The sequence below is a fragment of the Schizophyllum commune genome (genome assembly GCF_000143185.2).
Source record: "Schizophyllum commune H4-8 unplaced genomic scaffold SCHCOscaffold_5, whole genome shotgun sequence".
NCBI classification, from domain to species: Eukaryota; Fungi; Basidiomycota; class Agaricomycetes; order Agaricales; family Schizophyllaceae; genus Schizophyllum; species Schizophyllum commune.
In genome coordinates this window covers 2861429-2878653 of record NW_026089542.1, presented here as the reverse complement: position 1 = coordinate 2878653, position 17225 = coordinate 2861429, and the positions used below count along the sequence as shown (strand labels likewise).

The window sequence follows — 17225 nt, the reverse complement described above, 5'->3', positions numbered from 1 at the left end:
TCACCTGTATGCTTGTGAGCTGACTCTCAGATGGCAGAGGGCTCCTGAAGGCCTTAGAGAGGCCTCAAAAAGCGACATAATGAGTAAAGATAAACAGGAGACTGAACACAAAGACCTAGCCATACCTAGTGCTCAGAACACTCAATCTGCAAGTGTACTGAAGGCTACTAGTACTTCTTCTTCAAATAAAAAGGCAAAAAAGCGCACTGTAAGTAGGCATAGACCATGGCTTTATACTACTCAGTACTCATGTACAGTACAGAACATAAGATGGGATAGCTCAAATCATATACAGAGTTACACAACATCAGAACCACCATCATCAGTTCAGCACTATGTGCTTGATAGCAACCTACCACTCCATACAGCAAGGGTGATGACCAACCAAAATTTATCAGAAGGAGCGCTCCCAAGGTCACGTGACTTTCAAAGTGGCAACAGCAGCATCTCCTCACAACATGCAATGCTGCTCAACTTGTGGCAGTTTCATAGCCAGGATGCTTGCAAAGCCCATCTCAGAGGTATGAGGTACCTCCATGCCATGCAGAGCCATCTAAAGATCGCTTCCCCAGGCTCGGATGAAGCAGCTAGCTCAACAACTCGGCCGACTTCGACAGCCTCCAGTATTTCGGCATTTTCCGACATTTCGGCACCTGCCGAACCGGTCGCCGAAAATGGTAATCGTTCTGACCCCGTGCCGGTGCGAGCTGCCAGCGCAAGCATTGCGCCTACGTTGGACAGTACCCAAGGCCCCACCAGCGACGAGGGGTCATCTTCTGAAGAGGAAGAAGATTCAGCTAGCGTCCGAGAGGCTCGCCGACTGGCAAAGGGGAAGTACCCCGCGATCGGCACGCCACCGGGGTCACCGATCCGCCGCTTTGGACCAAATCCGGCCGCGACTCGCGCGACTCGCACCCAAATCGGGAAAGCGGATGCGCACATACCCGTCAGACCGCTAACTATCGTGCCCGAGGCCGCGGAAGTGCAGACGGTGCCAGGGCTATCGGCGGTCATCGACAAGGCGGCGAAATTCCAGGACGAGGGCCTCATTCCCGATGTTGCTGTTGTTCCCGAAAGCGAGAGCGAGGACGAGAGCGAGGATGAGCGCGACGAACTTCTCCCAACGGATGACGACGACGCGGCTGTCAATGACAACGTATCGCATGTGTCCGATAGCGAGGACGAGCGCGCGGAGTTGCGTTGGGGCGTCATACGACCGGGTACGGAGGACGCGCTCGCGACGCAGGGCGCAATGGCGGTGGACACAGAGAACAATGCGACGAATTTACTAGCGCGCCTCGACGATGCGCTGGCCTTGAACGGGCCGCCGGCTACCTCGCCAACCGAGAGCGAACTGTTCGGGGCCCCCGAGCAGCCACACACCCCGTCGTCTAGTCCCGGAAAGCCGCGCTATAGCGAGGTCACTCTCCGCCGCTTGCAAGAAAGCGAGGCGCACCGCGAGGAGCTTCGCCGCCAGAAGTACGAGGCGGCGAAGGCGGAACGTACGCGCGTCGACGCCTTTCGACTCGACGCCCTCGCTGACAGCCTCACGAGCGCTTTCGGAGCGACAGGTAGCGCGAACAATGGCGAGATGCCGGTCGACGTCGCGGCACTTTTGACCCAGGCAAGCCCGCACCCGCCTTCGCGCGACGCCTCTCCCGCCGTGCCCTTCACGCGGTCGGGGGCGCCTTCTCCGGCGTCGTCGCAATTCGTGGTCGAGCTCTCGCCACCGCGGGCTGTCGATCCCGATGTTTCCTCGGCTCGACCGTCGCCTGAATCACTATCGCCCAGTGGACGCAGCAAGGCCCCGCGCTGGCCGCTCCCGCAGCGAAAGCGTCCGCGCGAGGCGCAAGAGGGGCCGTCGGTACCTCCGGTGATCGTGGCCGCAGATGTGCAAAACGTCGCGCATCGCCCACGCATCCCGCTTCCCTCGCGTCGGCGGACCCAGGGCGCGCAGGAGCACGACGCGGCGGGTCGGGTGAGGCACGCAGGGAATTCCCACGAGGCAACCTCGGCGGCAGCGCTTGTTATCGAACAACGGCCGGAGGGTGAAGTAGGCTCCGCTACTGAGCCCTCCTCGAAGAGGGCAAAGGTCGAGAAGATCATCACGCATCCGGCCGTCAAGGCAGAGGGCGTAAAGAAAGAGAAGGTCAAAGCGGAGAGAGTCAAGAAGGAGAAGTCCAAGACGAAGAAGGCCCGCAACGCACGAGTCGCTCGTGCGAGCATCGCGCTGACCCGCGCAAGCTCGTCCCGCGTCCCACCCGCCTGCAATACCCCTGCAGTGAGGATCCATCGCGGTCCCCTCCTGGCCTGGGTGATCGACTGGGTCAACCAGCTCGAACGGATGATATTCCTCCTCGAGTCAAAGAAGACGGCCAACGACCTCCCGAACGACCTGCTCCTCGTCCTCGCCACGATCACCGCACATGTGAATCATCCGGATTTCACAGTCCACACGAAGGACGGCTTCATGTTGGTGCAGTGCAAGAAACTCGTAGAGCTGCTGCATAGGCTACGGGAGGATGCCTTCTGGGAGGAGCACGTCCAACGCCCAGAGGCATGGGGACCGCACCGACAGCAAATAGCGGCGTTGTTGCATCTTTTGCGTCGAACGTGGTTTCCCAGGAGTTCAAGAGTCGAGGATACGTGAGACACGGCGACATTTTTCTTGTTCGGCACACCGCCGCTGGGCGGTCGGCTGTCTCGCTCGTATTTTCTTGATATCTTCGTTGTTGCGGTCGCAGCTGAACAGTCGCGCTATACTTTTTGAATACACACCGTTGACAAACAATATAGATACACTTACAGTTTGTTAATCTCCTGGACGTTTGTTCCCTTGCTTGTACTCGTACTCCTTGCCATTATTTCTTGATATTTACTGTGTTAATTCCCTCGAAAGAAGAGACAGGGCGTCAGGAGAGACGAAGGACGTGTCCTGCGACTGCGTCCGTTCCGAGGTCAGGGCTTCGGCGTTGAGCGAGTCTGCGACCTACTTCCGTGTTGCATTGCGCCTGGAGAGGGAACTGGTGAGCCCCGCGCGCGCGCCAACGAGCTCGTGCTCAAGCAGTGGAGGCACCATGGTGGTCGAAGGCAAGAGACAATTTGGCGCCGCACAACACGATAGCGTGACGTTCATGTCTTGTCACATCCGCTCACCTTCCGTTCACGGCTGGAACAAGGAGAAATAGAGGGCTTCCGTATCTGGGCGGAGAGCCATTTCATATCCGTGCGAAGGGCTCCCCTCGCCTCGCACGGATATGGAAGGCCTCCCCAAGGGAGGCCTTCCATATCTGGGCGAGGATTTTCAGAGGCACGTGCAGTGTTCGGAGGATGGCTCGGATGCTTGATGTGATGGACTGAGTAGAGGCAAAGCCAACCGAGCTGCATATGTGGAACGTGAGGCATTGATTGCGTGAAATATGCAAGGTGTATGAGGATATAAATTGGGCGTGCGTAGCGGATAGCTGGTCATTAGTGTGAAGTGGGTAGTAGTACAGTGCGAATGATAAATATCGATTCCAAGAAAGCAGTCGATGGTTCATTCGAGGCGGTTCATGCAAGCGAGGCGACCCATGTCGCTGGCGCAGGGGAAGTATGATGCAGGCAAGGGAGGAGGGGGCGACAGACAAATACGCATGCACGCGAAGGAGCAGCCACCTTCCCCTCATCCTCACAGCTTCAGCGACTCAGGGAAGTCGTCTGGGAAGCTGCCTTCGCCAGCGTACAATCCCAGAGAAAAGTCTGAGCCAAATGAGTCGTCGAGGCCTGCCTGCGAATCGTCGAACTGCGCCTGCGAGTCGTTGACCTCGGCCTGCGACGCCTCTTCGTCGTGCACTTCAGACTCTTTGTCGTGCGCTTCATGCTCCTCGTCGTGCGCTTCACGCTCGCCATCCCGCGAGCCTTGAGCATCGTCCTCATTCCCTTTCTTGCGCGCGACAGACTTCCCTTCACCGCGAGCGACAGTCTTCCCTTTACCGCGCGCGGCATTCTTCCTGAGGTGCGCAAAATCCTCGGCCGTCCAAAGATCGCACGTCATCGGCTGCGTTGGGCTCAACTGCGGCGACGACGACGGGGTCTCCGCAGGCGTAGCGCTTGACTGCGTCCCCGATGACGGAGCGCTTGGCTGGGTCTCCGCCGGTGTAGCGCTTGGCTGTGTCTCCGATTGCAGCCTCACCCGAGGCTGAGCCTCCAGAGGCGACGTTGTACTGAGCTGCGTCTCCACCGACGTCTTCACCCGAAGCTTCGTCCTAGACGGCAGCGGTGTCGGCCACTTGTCGCGATCGTCGTACGTCCCGGGGACCGTCTGCGAGGACGATTGGGAACATGCGTCGTCCTTGGACGATCGGGAGGTGTCTTCCTCCGCGTGCTCGCCCTCTGCAGATCTCAGGTTCCACAGATAGTCGTACGAGCCAGGCTCGGTCTCCGTGTACTGAGAGAGGGGGCGAGACGCCGGCGAGCCGGGAGGGGAGGAGGGGACCTGCCGGTGCGGGGATGAGAGAGGTTGCGAGCCGCCGAGCATGCGCTGGTATGAGGTGTCTTCGTCTGCGACGCTCGAGGCAACTTCGTGCCGAGATATAGGCTTGACGGGGGACCGTGATTTGACCGGGGATGTGCTGTGTATAGGTGAGCGACGGCAAACATATTGAGGATCAGAGTACACACACCTGCGCGACCTCCACCCCAAGAGCGGGAAGCGCTCCTGGGACTGTGACGTGCCCACGCAGTCATCCGAGTCGAGGGCAATCGGAGACTGCGACGAAGGCACCTCGTCGTCCCAGCGCCGCCGCGATACAGGCGTGCGTGGGACCTTGAAGACGGTGTCGTCCCCTCTGTTGTGAGAAGCTGGCTTGCGCGGGGATCGTAGCCAGTCCTGTGTAGGCTGAGACGACGGCACGATCTCTTCGGAAATTCTGAAGGGGAACTTGAAGGGAGGACTGCTCGGAGGATCCTGCGAGGACTTCGGCCCCGGAGGAGGCGACTCGCGCGAGGTGCGTCGACGGGGGAGGGTGACAGGAGTAGGCAGAGCATGGCGGTCAGGAAATCTCTTCGTCGCAGCTGCTACACGAGCATCGCCCACGGTCGGCCGCTTCTCGGGCGGGTGGCCGGTGAGCGGTGGCGTATGCAGAGTGAGGGCGCTGATCCTCGATCCGATGGGCGTGCTGAGCGACGTCCCTGCGTCCAGCAGCAGTGGTTTTGAGCTGCTTCGCCCTATACCGATGCTCGGAGGCGAGACGGACGACGAGGGCCCTACTTCCCGGCGGTTCGCCCCCGCTGATTCATCGATTCGGTTCGCATCCAGAGGGGCCGTGTTCTTGATCTTGTTCGCCGTGACAGTACTGCGGAGGACACAGGAGGAGGCCTTGCTGGACCCAGCCTTGCGTGCCTTCGCGCCGGGGGACTCATCTGCGTCCTCCTGCTCTCGCCGTCGTTTGTGCCCGCGTTTGTTCTCCTTGAGCGGCTTGAAGAACTCGGTGATCGGGCGGTCGACGCCCATCGCGGAGGTCGAGTCAGAGAGACGTTGTTCAGTGGATGGTGAGTGAGAGAAAGAGAAGGACGAGCGCCAGGTTCTATCCAAGCTCTGACGCTGTGGCCATCAAGTGGCGGGACCACTGAAAGGCCCGCTCGACGCGTCGCGTCACACCACCGTGACGCGCGCGTGCATAATCACCGCTGCTTGCTGCTGCCCACGAAAGACGCGTCAATCGCGTCGTGCTCTCTTCACTTGTCCTCTCTTCACACCCAGTCCTCGGCCTCCCATCCACCATCCGCCAATCCACCTCCAAGGCATGACGTGCGACATCCTCACCGGGAACACCAACACTCCAGCCACCACCTCTGCCCCCTCCCCCTCGGAAAAGCGCCGCATGTCTGACTCCGCCGACGCGCCGACTCTCGCGCCCGCCGCGATCCTCCTCATCGAGCGCCACGTGACCTCGACGATCGCACACCCCGCCCGCTTGCGCGTCGTTCACCATCACCGACCGTCATCCTTAACCGCCGTCCCCCGTCTGCCGCCGCCGCCACCGCTAGTGCGCGCATACACCCGGTCCACCGACGCGCTCGACCTCCCGCACCCAGTCGAATTTCCGCATACATCCCGCCCTCTCTTTCCCCCATACCGTCACATCTCCGTCCCGCCCTCGTGTACATCCCCCCGATCCTTCCTCACCCCCTCCACATCCCTTCCCTTCCAATGTTCTCCCTCCGTCCACCTACCCCTCCTCATCTACCCCACTCGAGTGTACACCGACGATAGAGCTCGTTGGATAGCGGCGTCGGCCCGCCAGGCCGACCGCCACGCATCTACAGCACGCAGTCACCTTCCGCCGCGAGAGGAGACGGGGAGAGGACGTACTGAAGCGGGTCGCCCGATGTCTGGGACGCATTGGCGTCGGGCGCGGGGAGGCAAAGGGTCAATGGCGAGGAAGAAGAGGGGGAAGGCAAAGGGGGAGAAGGAGAGAGGGAAGGATACGAAAGCGGGGTAGGGGGGAGAAGGGGAGGGAGATGCGAAGGGGGGGAGCGCGAAGGGGGAGGGAGCGCGCGAAGATAGCGGGAAGCCGGAGGTGGAAGCGGGGAGAGAAAGGGGGACGCGAGGGGGATATGCAAAGGGAGGAGGGTGCCAAAGGGGGACGGTCAGCCGACGAAATGAGGGGGAGATGGGGGAGGGGGAGGAAGAAAGGAGGGAGGTAGAGAGGGAAAGGAGGAGGTGCTATGCGAAGGGAGAGGAGCGAAGGGAGGGGAAGATGCCAAGCGAAGGGGGAAGGGGGAGTCGCGAAGGGAGAGGGTGAGCGGTGAAGGAGGACGAGGAAGGGTGGCGAGGTAGAAGGAGATGAAGGGGCGCGAAACGAGCGGGGGAGGGGGCGCGAAGGGGCAGGCGAAGGAGCGCGAAGGGACAGGCGTAGGAGCGCGAAGGGAGAGGGAGAGGGGGTGAAGGGAAAGGGCAAGGTCGCGAAGGGGTGCGAAGGGTTAGCAGACGACGCGCGAGACTCACCTACCCGCCTCTCCTCCATCTCCCCTCCCTTCCCCTCCGTCTTCCCTTTCGTCTACTATAGCCTCCACCCTATCTCTTCCCCTGCCCGCCCTCGACTGATGATGGATAGGTCAATTCAAGGTGTGTGCTTACTCCCCTACCTATTTCCTACTTTACCCTCACCTTCCCTACCTTACCCCACCCCTACGTCGACTCCCTACCCTACCCCACCCTCCCCTTCGTTGGTATCCCCCCCTACCCCACCCCACCCCACCCACCATCCTCGCCTGTCCCACCCTACTAATAATCCACCCCTTACCCTGCTACCTACCTCCTCCCTTACCCCCGTCTATCTATCCTACCTTACCCTACCCCTACCCTACCTCCTCCCTTACCCTCGTCTATCTATCCTACTTAACCCTACCCCAACCCTACGCTTACCCTACCCCACGACGAAATAAGAAGGTGCTGATTGTTCATCTGCCCCTCCCTCCCCCTTCGACCGCTCCTGTCGCGTCGTCGGCCCCTTTCGCGTCGTCGGCGACGTCTCTCGCGTCGTCGGCGATGTCTCCCGCGTCGTCGGTGATGTCTCCCGCGTCGTCGGCGACGTCTCCCCCGTTGTCGGTGATATCTCCCGCATCGTCGACGATCCTTCCTGCGTTGTCGGTGATGTCCTCCTCGCCTTCGCCGACCCCCTCGTGCCCTTCGCCGACCCCGTCCGTCTCGTTGGAAACATCTGCCCACCCTCGTCGACGACGAGCGCGCCCAGGACGATGCCTCCCCTACCCTTTCCGACCCCCGCCCCGCCTTCAGTGACCCCTTCTGCGCCCTCGACGATGCCTCGCCCGCCCTCGGTGACATCTTCCGCGTCGCTGGCAGCATCTCCCGTGGCCGCCTGCCACCTTCCCCACCGTCGGCAACACTTCCCCCACCCCCTCGCCGCCCTCGTCAACACATGCGCCACTGCCGGCGATGTTTTCCGCGTCGTCGGTGACGTGGCCCACCTTCGCCGACCCCCTCGCCGACTCCCTCGACGACCCCTTCCGTGCCGTCCCGCCTCCTCCCGCGTCCTCATCGGCGCCCTCCCGCGGCTTCATTGGCGTCCTCCTGCGTCCTCATCGGCATCCTCCCGCCTCCTCGTCGGCGTCCTCCCGCGTCCTTGCTGGCGTCGTTTGCAGAGTGACACGGTCATCGTAATCGGCAGTCTTCTCATGTAGCCCCCAAGGAGTAGTGCGCTGCATTACGAGTCAGTGACGGTGTTCGAAACTATGGGCGAGGTCAGTAAACGTGGGGGACCAATAAACGGCGCGACGAAATCTGAGATCAGTAAATGGCGCGAGCGAGGTCAGTAAACGGCGCGGGGGGAGCAGTAAGCGACGCGACGAGATCTGAGATCAGTGCACTACAAGACGAAATCAGTCAAAACGACGCGACGCGATAAGTAAACGACGCGATGCGATAAGTAAGGGAGTAAAAGTCAACGCGCGCGGGCCAGCAAACAGTGAGCTAGAGATCACGAGATCTGACCGCGAGGTATTCAAACAACGAGCGCTTGGTCATTAGGCATCCCGAATGGCAGCGAGTGGAGGGAAAGGATGGGTAGGTAAGGGACGGGTAGGGTGCGTAGAGCGTGAGAAATGGAGGGAATAGGGTAAAGAGCGTAGGAAATAGAGTAAAGGGCGTAAGGGATAGGGTAAAGGGCGCGAGGGAGAGGGTACAGAGAGTAGGGAATAGAGTAAAGAGTGTAGGGTATAGGGTAAAGAGCGTAGGAAATCGAGAAGGGAGCAAACAGAATCAGATAGAAGGAATGATATGGGACGAAAGAACGAAATAGGGCAAGAGAACTCACCTGAGGATGACTGCAGGGTCATCTGGTCGGGGTGGTAGAGGAGAGCTTGAGTTTGAGGACGAGATCGAGGTCGAGCTGGAAGGCGAGGAGGAGTGGCTCGAAGGCGGGGGAGGATGCGCTTGAAGACGACGCCGAGGGAGAGCCTTCTCAGAGACTCGAGCGCGAGTTTGATGCCTAAGAGACGCAGTCAGAGAACAAAGTCAATGAAAAGAGGGTATGCGACGCACCTGACTATGCCCCGCGCTCAGACCCCAACGTGTGCACTGACAACTCGTCGGATAAGATGCTTGAGGACAAAGCAGATGCAAATCTGAAGGAATGAAGCATCAGTGACCAGCGATACGCATGGAAAGTGCGAAGACGTACCGGGGAAGGAGAGCAATGAGATCTTATTGATGAAATCTGGAAGATAGACAGTGAGAAAGCGGTAGCGGCGAGGCACGCGGGAACACGGACCTAGTAGCAGCGTATACAGGAAGGGATGAGTGCACTAGAAGGACGCGTCAGTAAACGTGAACAGGACGATGTTTTGCGCGACTCACCGCGACGACGTAGAAGCAAAGAAGTATGAAGGAGCGCGTTAGCAAGAGTAGAAACCGAACGACAGCAAAGGTACTGACCGGATAGGAAACGGCGGCGGGGAAGACGGATGGGTAGGTCGGCGGCAGCGAGGTCGGTATTCGGCGAGCAAGAAGGAGGGCGAGGTGGGGAAGCAAGACTGTCGAGGAGGGAATGGAAGAGCATCGAGCTCTGCCCTCCAACCTCCCCGCCTCCCGCCTTATGTACCCCTCCCCCACGTCGGACAACCTTTCCAACCGCAGCATCCCATACAAGCGGACCCGACGCGCCCCCGAAAAGCAAGCGCGCGTCGAGATTCACTTACGAGAGCGCGGAAGATTGCCTGCCGCGCAGAATGGATGAAGTTTTCGACGTATCGGCGGATTGACATGTTCCAGCGCGCGGGGTGCGATCAGTGCGCAGGTTTGAGGAGGAATGAATCCGGGAGTCGTTGGAAGCCGGGGGCGGATCGGCGGGAGTGCGCTGCATGTCACTTTGTTCGTGGATGTCCGCGGCGCGTCCAAGTCCTTTGCATTGCTTGAACGGTGCAGAGGGGTAATGTGAGTGTATGAGAGGATAGTGAATGGAATTTTTTAGAAGGCTTCTCGAGCCGCGACAAGGTCGGAGGGAGCAGGCGGCGGCGTCACTCAAGCCGGCGCCAAAAGTTCGAGTTCAAGGCGGGCCTTCCCTTTTGGGAAGGCATTGAGAACCAGAAAGGAAGCGTACTGGCACGCGCATCCTGCACAGCGCCCCGCTCGCGCTCTCGCACCTAGAGAAAATCACCACAACATCAGGTATGTCTTTGACAGACCGCTGGTCGATTTGGAGGAACCTGCGCGCTCTGCGCCTGCTGTAAATGGCTTGTGAGCAACAGCGGGAGAATGGCATGCGCGAGGGCCGCGCAGTCTTCCAAGCTTCGAGGTGTCGTTTCATCACCTCCGAGTAAGCTTGCATCCGACCCGAATTGTTCGCTGACAGCGGGAACGCGCTGGGATTGAGTGGAAGATGCGTACAATCCAGGAGGTTGGTTTTTGCAAGTGTGGGATTGCGAGCTTCCAGTGCATTCTTCGGGCGGCGCAACGTCATCCGAGTACTCGTTTCATCCGACGGAATCGCTCGCTGTGATTGCGTGCCGTCAGGTGGAAGATTGGGTGTGTGGTGAACCTGTGAGCAAGCAGACGAGCATGGTCAGTAACGCAATGAGCAGACGTTGTGAGGTCACCATAGTCGCTGGGTTACATGAGGATACATTTGAGAGCATATTCCTGTACTTTGACTTCGGAGACATTGAGAAACGACAAGCCCAGAGACGTACCAAAAGCGACGCCACATATTCAAAACCACCTTCGTCGCGCTATAGCACTGCAACGGAGGCGCGAAGGACGGTGTTGAGTATACGAAACCTGCTCAGAATCATATTCTGCATCGAATTTGGTCGGGGGGTATTTTTGGGCGAGTGCGCACAGAATGGAGGGCAAGACGTCGAGATGAGCATGCAAATGTCCTCGACCTCCCAAAACGATAAGCAAATTCGCAGATCTCGCCCATCGCAAAGCCAGGGATGGGTGCGAGGGTCATAGGCGAGTGCCATATGACCTCTTTGGCCCATCGCTGGCCCTTGGATCGCGCCCAACGTCGTCTGCGATGGTGGGGGCCCGCGATTTGTGGGTTTTCCGCGAATAACAGACTGCCGGAAGAGGCGACGAGCGCGGAATTTTCAAGATCGTCGCTGAGAATGTATCCGAAGCGTTTGGCGTTCATTCCGAGGCGGCGGACGAGCGCGATGAGTGAGAGTCGAAGACAAGTAGGCGAACGCAGCCGCACGGACTTGACGGACCGCCCTCCGGTCCCTGATTGGCGGCGCCACAAACTCCGCCGCTAGCTTGTCCGCGACCGCCATTGGCGACCGTCTGAGGACTCTGTGCCTGCGCTTACCTATACTCCTACAGTATCTACTGCTTGAATGTCATTCCCCGCTTCTATTCCTGACGTCGAAATACCTAGACCAACACTACTCGAAGCCAAGTCGCGCGGCCACTCAGCATCAACAAGCAACGGAAGCGGGTAAATAGGCGTCAAGGTATGCGCCTCCGTCATTGCGACTCGCTCGGAGTTCTAGCTCTGTGCCTTGCTGGCATGCGAGGATGGTCATTGAGCTCGATTTGGAAGGCGCTCGCTCCAGACGCGCTGGCACCGCGCGAGCCATGCCGCCGTGAATACCATCAGCGCAGGGCTCTTGCCTTCACGCGTCAGGTGGAGGTACGTCTTCGCTCACTTCTGAGATATGCATTCCAGTGCGCTCTAGCGATGGCTCTGTTTCTCAGCGTGCCGGCTCGTCAGGAGGGTACACGGGAGGGGAGTAAGGTACGGCATTTCGTTCTTCACGCACGTATAACCCCACGCCATTATGACATAAACTCACTAGACCAGCAAGGCTTAACCAAGCTTACCCCAGTGGACAATCGAACCCCATCGACCTGCTTCCACGAGGCGTAACGCCGCATCAAAGGTGAGCTGAATGTCAGCGCGGAGATACTTACCTCACATCGAAAATACACTCGGAAAGCTTCAGATGCGACGGCGCGACGTGCGCGGAAACTCTCGGGCGTGGCGCGGGAGCGGAAAATTTTAGCCTACTCGGACGAGCGGCGGGCGCCTTGGCGCCGCCCATATGTACTCGGTCGGCACCTTTTCGCTCTCAACCTTTCCCCCTCTCCCCACGTCGCCGCCGCCGACGTTCACCAGCTCCCACCGTTGCCTTGCCGAGCATCCAACATTCAAGGTCTCGGTAAGATCGGCCCAGCTCTCTATCTTCTCTTCTCTCGGATGCTGACAGTCTATTGTAGTCTCTCCTCGACGCGCTCATTGCGCGTGCCCATCAACTAGGCCGGCCTCCGCATCGCACCCTCGACATGGTCGTGGGCCCTGCAGGTCAGCGTCCATGTTGCTTTTCTCGACATTTTCTGACCGCTTTCGAAGGCCGCGAAATGCAAAGTCGACGTCAAATGTGCCGAGGTCCGCGCCGGTGCCCCTCGTTGACCGCCGCGATTCGGTTTCTTCAAAAGAGGGAGGGGCGGAACGAACGTTGCGAGCGGCGCGCAGCGCCGCTATGCTCCCAGGTGCCAAGTGCGTTCTCAACTACACCTCCTTTCGAGCGGGTTTCTGACGCGTTTTTTCAGACTGTTTCCACGGGCTCCCATCAACGAGAAAACCGCAGATTGACGCCAAATGCGCCGAGGTCCGCGCTGGGGTTTCTCGCTGACAGCCGCGGCACTGGCCCTTGTACACGTACTGGAGGTGGAGGATCTACGCGACCAGCAGCGCGGAGCGCTGCTTGGCTTCCAGGAACAGGTGCGTCGATAACTTTGCTTGCCCAGCCGTGCATTCCTGACGTTTTTCTAGCAATCCTCTGGCCCCTTCCAAAATCAGAAAATCTGCAATTCGACGTCAACTAGACCGAGGTCCGCGCCCAAAGTTCTCGTTGGTGTCCGCGACTTGTGCGGGTGGGAGGGGCGGCGCGCAGCGCCGCCTAGCTCGTCTTATCTTCCCCACCTCGCATGCGTGACTGGCCGACATTCGTCCTGTGAATCTACCGCGTATCTGTGCGTCTGCATCTCTTTTCTGACGCCTTCGCTTCCCTAGCCCTGTCTCGATCATATCAAACGACGCTCAAGCGACTCGAAGGGCAGTCCACCCCCCTTGACACGATGATCCGCCGTCTCGCGAGCGATCAAGTCACGGTGAGTTGTCAGTTATTTCATCCTTCCCATCCTGAAGTTCGCTAATGCGCCTCTTCCCCAGACGCCTCTACCTCCTCCCTAGCTTCGTCTCAACATCTTCTGCCCAACCGTGGAGTCTCCACGCGATCCGGCTCTGAAGCAACGTATCGACATCCCGCGAGCGAGGGTAAGTGCCTCCCACTCACGTTCTGTGCCCCTCGCTAACCCTCATCTAGACCTCGGCGAGATCGCCAGTCCGCCGCTTACTTTGCTCCCCTCATCACATGCATGTGCGCAGACCCCTCGCCACCTCTGTAGGCGATGAGGCAACGTATCGCCGTCCGCCGAGCGAGGGTAAGCCCTGCGCACTCAACTCGATTCACCTTTGCTAACCTTTTTCCAGCTCCTTCCCTTCGAGCGTGGCAGACGTTACCGGCTTTTCAAGCATTCCCAAGCCCTCGCCACCCCATCCATCCTCGTCTCCACCAACTTCAACATCTCGCGAGCTCTCGGTGCCGAGATCACGTGAGTGGTTCGACTTTATCGTCCGCCTTCCCTGACGTTTGCTGCAGGCTTTCAACACTCCACGGGCGTCGCTTCGAGTAATTATCGTTCGCGCGCGATCCCCTACGGCCCCCCTCCGACTCTCTGGGAGACTGCTTAGGCGATGGGTATATGGATCTTCGTCCGCCGAGCGGGGTAATGTCGTGCTCGATGTGCACGTTGCTCCCCTTCTATAGACCTTATCCCCCCTCCCCCTCCCTCTTCGCTTTTATATTGTTGATGGTGGCCTCGTTGTATTTTGTTCAACACCTGGACTTGAGGGAGACGGGCCCCTGACCTACTTTGAAGGGGGTGGGGTCAGCACTCTGTAGTTTGCAGCGTCGTCAGTATAGCTTGTACTACGTACGCGATGCAATGAAGTTTACAGCCACATTCTCGTTTCTGCTGAAAACAACAAGCCTCCGTTTCTCTTGTGCCCTTGTGCCATGTCGTCGTTGGTCGAAGGGATGGTAAGCCCGCGGCTGGTGGGACGAAAAAAACTTCTATTCCGCGTATCGTACTACATCGGGGACGTTGACGAGGTACTATCTAGCCCTTGTTCGGGGCCTGCGAAGGTTCGCGGACATTTTCGTGAGCGGAAGGCGCAACTGCCGCACTCGTCGGGGGGCATGGATAGCGTGAAGGGGTGTCTACACGAGCTGAGGGGCGAGGGGAAGGGCGAGTCGGTGGGCCCCCTCCCCACCACATCCCCTCATCTGAATCACCATGACAAGCGGTGCAAAGCCCCTTCTCAGCACGGAGAGGGAGATGGCCGTCGCCAAGTTGCCACCTACCCCTCGGTCTCGTCGGACGCGAACAAACTGACACCTAGCGTACTAGGGGAGGGGTGCCAAGGTGTCGCAGGCTGCGGTACTCGGCTCGCTTATCGCGCGGCAGCGGGTATATAAGCGAGGGGAAGGTGAGCGAGCCCTTACCGTCTCTATCCCTCCCCCCATTCTCGCTCGTTGGGGTCGTATTGCTGCTCGTCGAAGTCGTGCTGTTGAAGGGAGGGGTCATGCTGGGGGAGGTCATGCTGGGGGAGGTCATGCTGGGGGAGGTCATGCTGGTCGGCAGCATCATGCTGGTAGGGGGGATCGTAGACGCACAGTAGCACTCGTAGATAGACCCCCACGCCCCCCGCGCACGGGCCCCTTGACGGGGAGACCGTGCGCGGGGGGCCCGCCAAAGGAGGGGTGGGCGCTAAACACAATTCGATTCTTGCTGTCACTCCACCGCGCGACTTGCACCACCCACTGCACAATGGCAGTCCAAAGATCGCACGGCGAGAAGGACCACGCAGACGAAGAAGCAGCCACCTTCCCCTCATCCTCACAGCTTCAGCGACTCAGGGAAGTCGTCTGGGAAGCTGCCTTCGCCAGCGTACAATCCCAGAGAAAAGTCTGAGCCAAATGAGTCGTCGAGGCCTGCCTGCGAATCGTCGAACTGCGCCTGCGAGTCGTTGACCTGCGCCTGCGAGTCGTTGACCTCGGCCTGCGACGCCTCTTCGTCGTGCACTTCAGACTCTTTGTCGTGCGCTTCATGCTCCTCGTCGTGCGCTTCATGCTCCTCGTCGTGCGCTTCATGCTCCTCGTCGTGCGCTTCATGCTCCTCGTCGTGCGCTTCACCACCGCCATCCCGCGAGCCGTGAGCATCGTCCTCATTCCCTCTATCGCGCGCGACATTCTTCCCTTTACCGCGCGCGACAATCTTCCCTTCACCGCGCGCGACATTCTTCCCTCGATCGCGCGCAACATCCTTCCTGAGGTGCGCAAAATCCTCGGCCGTCCAAAGATCGCACGTCATCGGCTGCGTTGGGCTTAACTGAGGCGACGACGACGGGGTCTCCGAGGGCATAGCGCTTGGCTGCGTCCCCGAGGGCGGGGCGCTCGACTGAGTCTCCGGAGGAGTAGCGCTGGACTGGGTCTCCGACGGCGGGGCGCTTGGCTGGGTCTCCGCCCACGTAGCGCTTGACTGGGTCACCGCCGGTGTAGCGCTCAGCTTCATCTTCAAAGACGAAGCGCTGGGCTGCGTCTCCGACGACGTCTGCACCCGAAGCTCCGTCCTCGACGTCTTCCCCCGACGCCTCACCTTCGACGGCAGCGGTTTCGGCCACTTGTCGCGATCTTCGTAGGTCCCCGGAATCGTCTGTGAGGACGATTGGGAAGAGGCGTCGTCCTTGGACGATCGGGAGGAGTCTTCCTCCGCGGGCTGGCCCTCTACAGATCTCAGGTTCCACAGATAGTCGTACGAGCCAGGCTCGGTCTCCGTGTATTGCGAGAGAGGGCGAGACGCCGGCGAGCCGGGAGGGGAGGAGGGGAGCTGCCGGTGCGGGGACGAGAGGAGCTGCTGTTGTGGGGATGAGAGAGGTTGCGAGCCGCCGAGCATGCGCTGGTATGAGGTGTCTTCGTCTGCGACGCTCGAGGCAACTTCGTGCCGGGATACAGGCTTGACAGGCGACCGTGATTTGACCGGGGATGTGCTGTATATAGGTGAGCGACGGCAAACATATTGAGGATCAGAGTACACACACCTGCGCGACCTCCACCCCAAGAGCGGGAAGCGCTCCTGGGACTGTGACGTGCCCACGCATTCGTCGGAGTCCAAAGCCACTGGGGACTGTGACAAAGGCACCTCGTCGTCCCAGCGCCGTCGTGATACAGGCGTGCGCGGGACCTTGAAGACGGTGTCGTCTCCTTGGTCGTAAGAAGCTGGCTTGCGCGGAGATCGTAGCCAGTCCTGTGTAGGTTGCGAAGAAGGTACGATCTCCTCGGAAGTTCTGAAGGGAAACTTGAAGGCAGGACTGCTCGGAGGATCCTGCGAGGACTCGGGCCCCGGAGGAGGCAACTCGCGCGAGGTGCGTCGACGGGGGAGGGTGACGGGAGTGGGCAGAGCATGGCGGTCCGGGGGCTTCTTGACGAATGCTGCTACATGAGCATCACCCGCGGTCTGCCGCTTCTCGGGCGGGTGGCCGGTGAGCGGTGGCGTATGCAAAGTGAGGGCGCTGATCCTCGATCCGATGGGCGTGCTGAGCGCCGTGCCTGCGTCCAACAGTAGCGGCTTCGAGCTGCTTCTTTCAAGACCGATATTCGGAGGCGAGATGGACGATGAGGGCCCTACTTCCCGGCCGTTCGCCTCCGCTGATTCATCGACTCGGTTCGCGTCCACAGGGGCCGCGCTTTTGCCTTTGTTCGCGGTGACAGTGCTTCGGAGAACGGAGGGTGAGGCCTTGCTGGACCCAGCCTTGCGTGCCTTCGCGCCGGGCGACTCGTCCGTCTCCTCTTGCTCTCGCCGCCGTTTGCGCCCGCGTTTGTTCTCCTTGAGCGGCTTGAAGAACTCCGTGATCGGGCGGTCGACGCCCATCGCGGAGGTCGAGGTCAGAGAGAAGTTGTTCAGTGGATGGTGAGTGAGAGAAAGAGAAGGACGAGCGCCAGGTTCTATTCAAGCTCTGACGCTGTGGCCATCAAGTGACGGGACCACTGAAAGGCCCGCTCGACGCGTCGCGTCACACCACCGTGACACGCGCGTGCATAATTACGCCTGTTTGCTGCTGCCAACAAAAGACGCGTCGAACGCGTTGTGTCTTCTT

At 59.8% G+C, this 17225-nt stretch overlaps 8 protein-coding genes across 8 annotated transcripts; 3 read left to right on the top strand and 5 right to left on the bottom strand.

The window, feature by feature from the left end:
* Positions 1-229: 229 nt before the first annotated feature.
* Positions 230-2961, top strand: SCHCODRAFT_02624137 (uncharacterized protein). The gene is made up of 2 exons (XM_050345223.1): positions 230-2757; positions 2807-2961. Exon 1 carries the CDS (start codon positions 542-544, stop codon positions 2648-2650), a length of 2109 nt encoding a protein of 702 aa, XP_050200733.1. The 5' UTR covers positions 230-541; the 3' UTR covers positions 2651-2757; positions 2807-2961.
* A 709-nt stretch (positions 2962-3670) lies between these two features.
* SCHCODRAFT_02599416 (uncharacterized protein) lies at positions 3671-5494 on the bottom strand (the record flags this gene model as incomplete). Its single annotated transcript, XM_050344035.1, has 2 exons — positions 3671-4613; positions 4665-5494. 2 exons carry the CDS (start codon positions 5492-5494, stop codon positions 3671-3673), a joined length of 1773 nt encoding a protein of 590 aa, XP_050200732.1.
* A 292-nt stretch (positions 5495-5786) lies between these two features.
* Positions 5787-6485, top strand: SCHCODRAFT_01142397 (uncharacterized protein; the record flags this gene model as incomplete). Its single annotated transcript, XM_003038196.2, has 1 exon — positions 5787-6485. The coding sequence occupies one exon, from the start codon at positions 5787-5789 to the stop codon at positions 6483-6485; it is 699 nt and encodes a 232-aa protein (XP_003038242.1).
* Positions 6486-6559: 74 nt separating this feature from the next.
* On the bottom strand, positions 6560-7246 carry SCHCODRAFT_02272229 (uncharacterized protein). The gene is made up of 2 exons (XM_050342239.1): positions 6700-7246; positions 6560-6646 (listed from the first exon to the last, which is right to left on the bottom strand). Exons 1-2 carry the CDS (start codon positions 7008-7010, stop codon positions 6634-6636), a joined length of 324 nt encoding a protein of 107 aa, XP_050200731.1. The 5' UTR covers positions 7011-7246; the 3' UTR covers positions 6560-6633.
* A 200-nt stretch (positions 7247-7446) lies between these two features.
* SCHCODRAFT_02731347 (uncharacterized protein) lies at positions 7447-9940 on the bottom strand (the record flags this gene model as incomplete). The annotated part of the gene is made up of 9 exons (XM_050347129.1): positions 9703-9940; positions 9440-9626; positions 9272-9275; positions 9186-9221; positions 9084-9129; positions 8820-8993; positions 7903-8077; positions 7757-7865; positions 7447-7706 (listed from the first exon to the last, which is right to left on the bottom strand). Exons 1-9 carry the CDS (start codon positions 9864-9866, stop codon positions 7447-7449), a joined length of 1155 nt encoding a protein of 384 aa, XP_050200730.1. The 5' UTR covers positions 9867-9940.
* Positions 9941-12432: 2492 nt separating this feature from the next.
* On the top strand, positions 12433-13283 carry SCHCODRAFT_01227124 (uncharacterized protein). Its single transcript, XM_003038195.2, has 5 exons — positions 12433-12503; positions 12557-12728; positions 12780-12960; positions 13020-13117; positions 13179-13283. The coding sequence occupies exons 2-5, from the start codon at positions 12606-12608 to the stop codon at positions 13197-13199; spliced, it is 423 nt and encodes a 140-aa protein (XP_003038241.1). The 5' UTR covers positions 12433-12503; positions 12557-12605; the 3' UTR covers positions 13200-13283.
* An 843-nt stretch (positions 13284-14126) lies between these two features.
* SCHCODRAFT_02624119 (uncharacterized protein) lies at positions 14127-14996 on the bottom strand. Its single transcript, XM_050345222.1, has 2 exons — positions 14746-14996; positions 14127-14687 (listed from the first exon to the last, which is right to left on the bottom strand). Exon 2 carries the CDS (start codon positions 14669-14671, stop codon positions 14468-14470), a length of 204 nt encoding a protein of 67 aa, XP_050200729.1. The 5' UTR covers positions 14672-14687; positions 14746-14996; the 3' UTR covers positions 14127-14467.
* Positions 14969-17108, bottom strand: SCHCODRAFT_02748102 (uncharacterized protein; the record flags this gene model as incomplete). Its single annotated transcript, XM_003036833.2, has 2 exons — positions 16170-17108; positions 14969-16118 (listed from the first exon to the last, which is right to left on the bottom strand). The coding sequence occupies exons 1-2, from the start codon at positions 16997-16999 to the stop codon at positions 14969-14971; spliced, it is 1980 nt and encodes a 659-aa protein (XP_003036879.2). The 5' UTR covers positions 17000-17108.
* Between the last annotated feature and the right edge of the window lie 117 nt (positions 17109-17225).

Bases quoted from the DNA above. Each gene is read 5' to 3' on its own strand.
- SCHCODRAFT_01227124 (XM_003038195.2), top strand. From the start codon at position 12,606: ATGCGCCGAGGTCCGCGCTGGGGTTTCTCGCTGACAGCCGCGGCACTG. The intron at 12,961-13,019 runs GTGAATCTACCG...TCGCTTCCCTAG, and splicing joins GACTGGCCGACATTCGTCCT to CCCTGTCTCGATCATATCAA. The intron at 13,118-13,178 runs GTGAGTTGTCAG...CCTCTTCCCCAG, and splicing joins TCGCGAGCGATCAAGTCACG to ACGCCTCTACCTCCTCCCTA.
- SCHCODRAFT_02272229 (XM_050342239.1), bottom strand. From the start codon at position 7,010: ATGGAGGAGAGGCGGGTAGGTGAGTCTCGCGCGTCGTCTGCTAACCCT.
- SCHCODRAFT_02624119 (XM_050345222.1), bottom strand. From the start codon at position 14,671: ATGACCTCCCCCAGCATGACCCCTCCCTTCAACAGCACGACTTCGACG.
- SCHCODRAFT_02624137 (XM_050345223.1), top strand. From the start codon at position 542: ATGCAGAGCCATCTAAAGATCGCTTCCCCAGGCTCGGATGAAGCAGCT.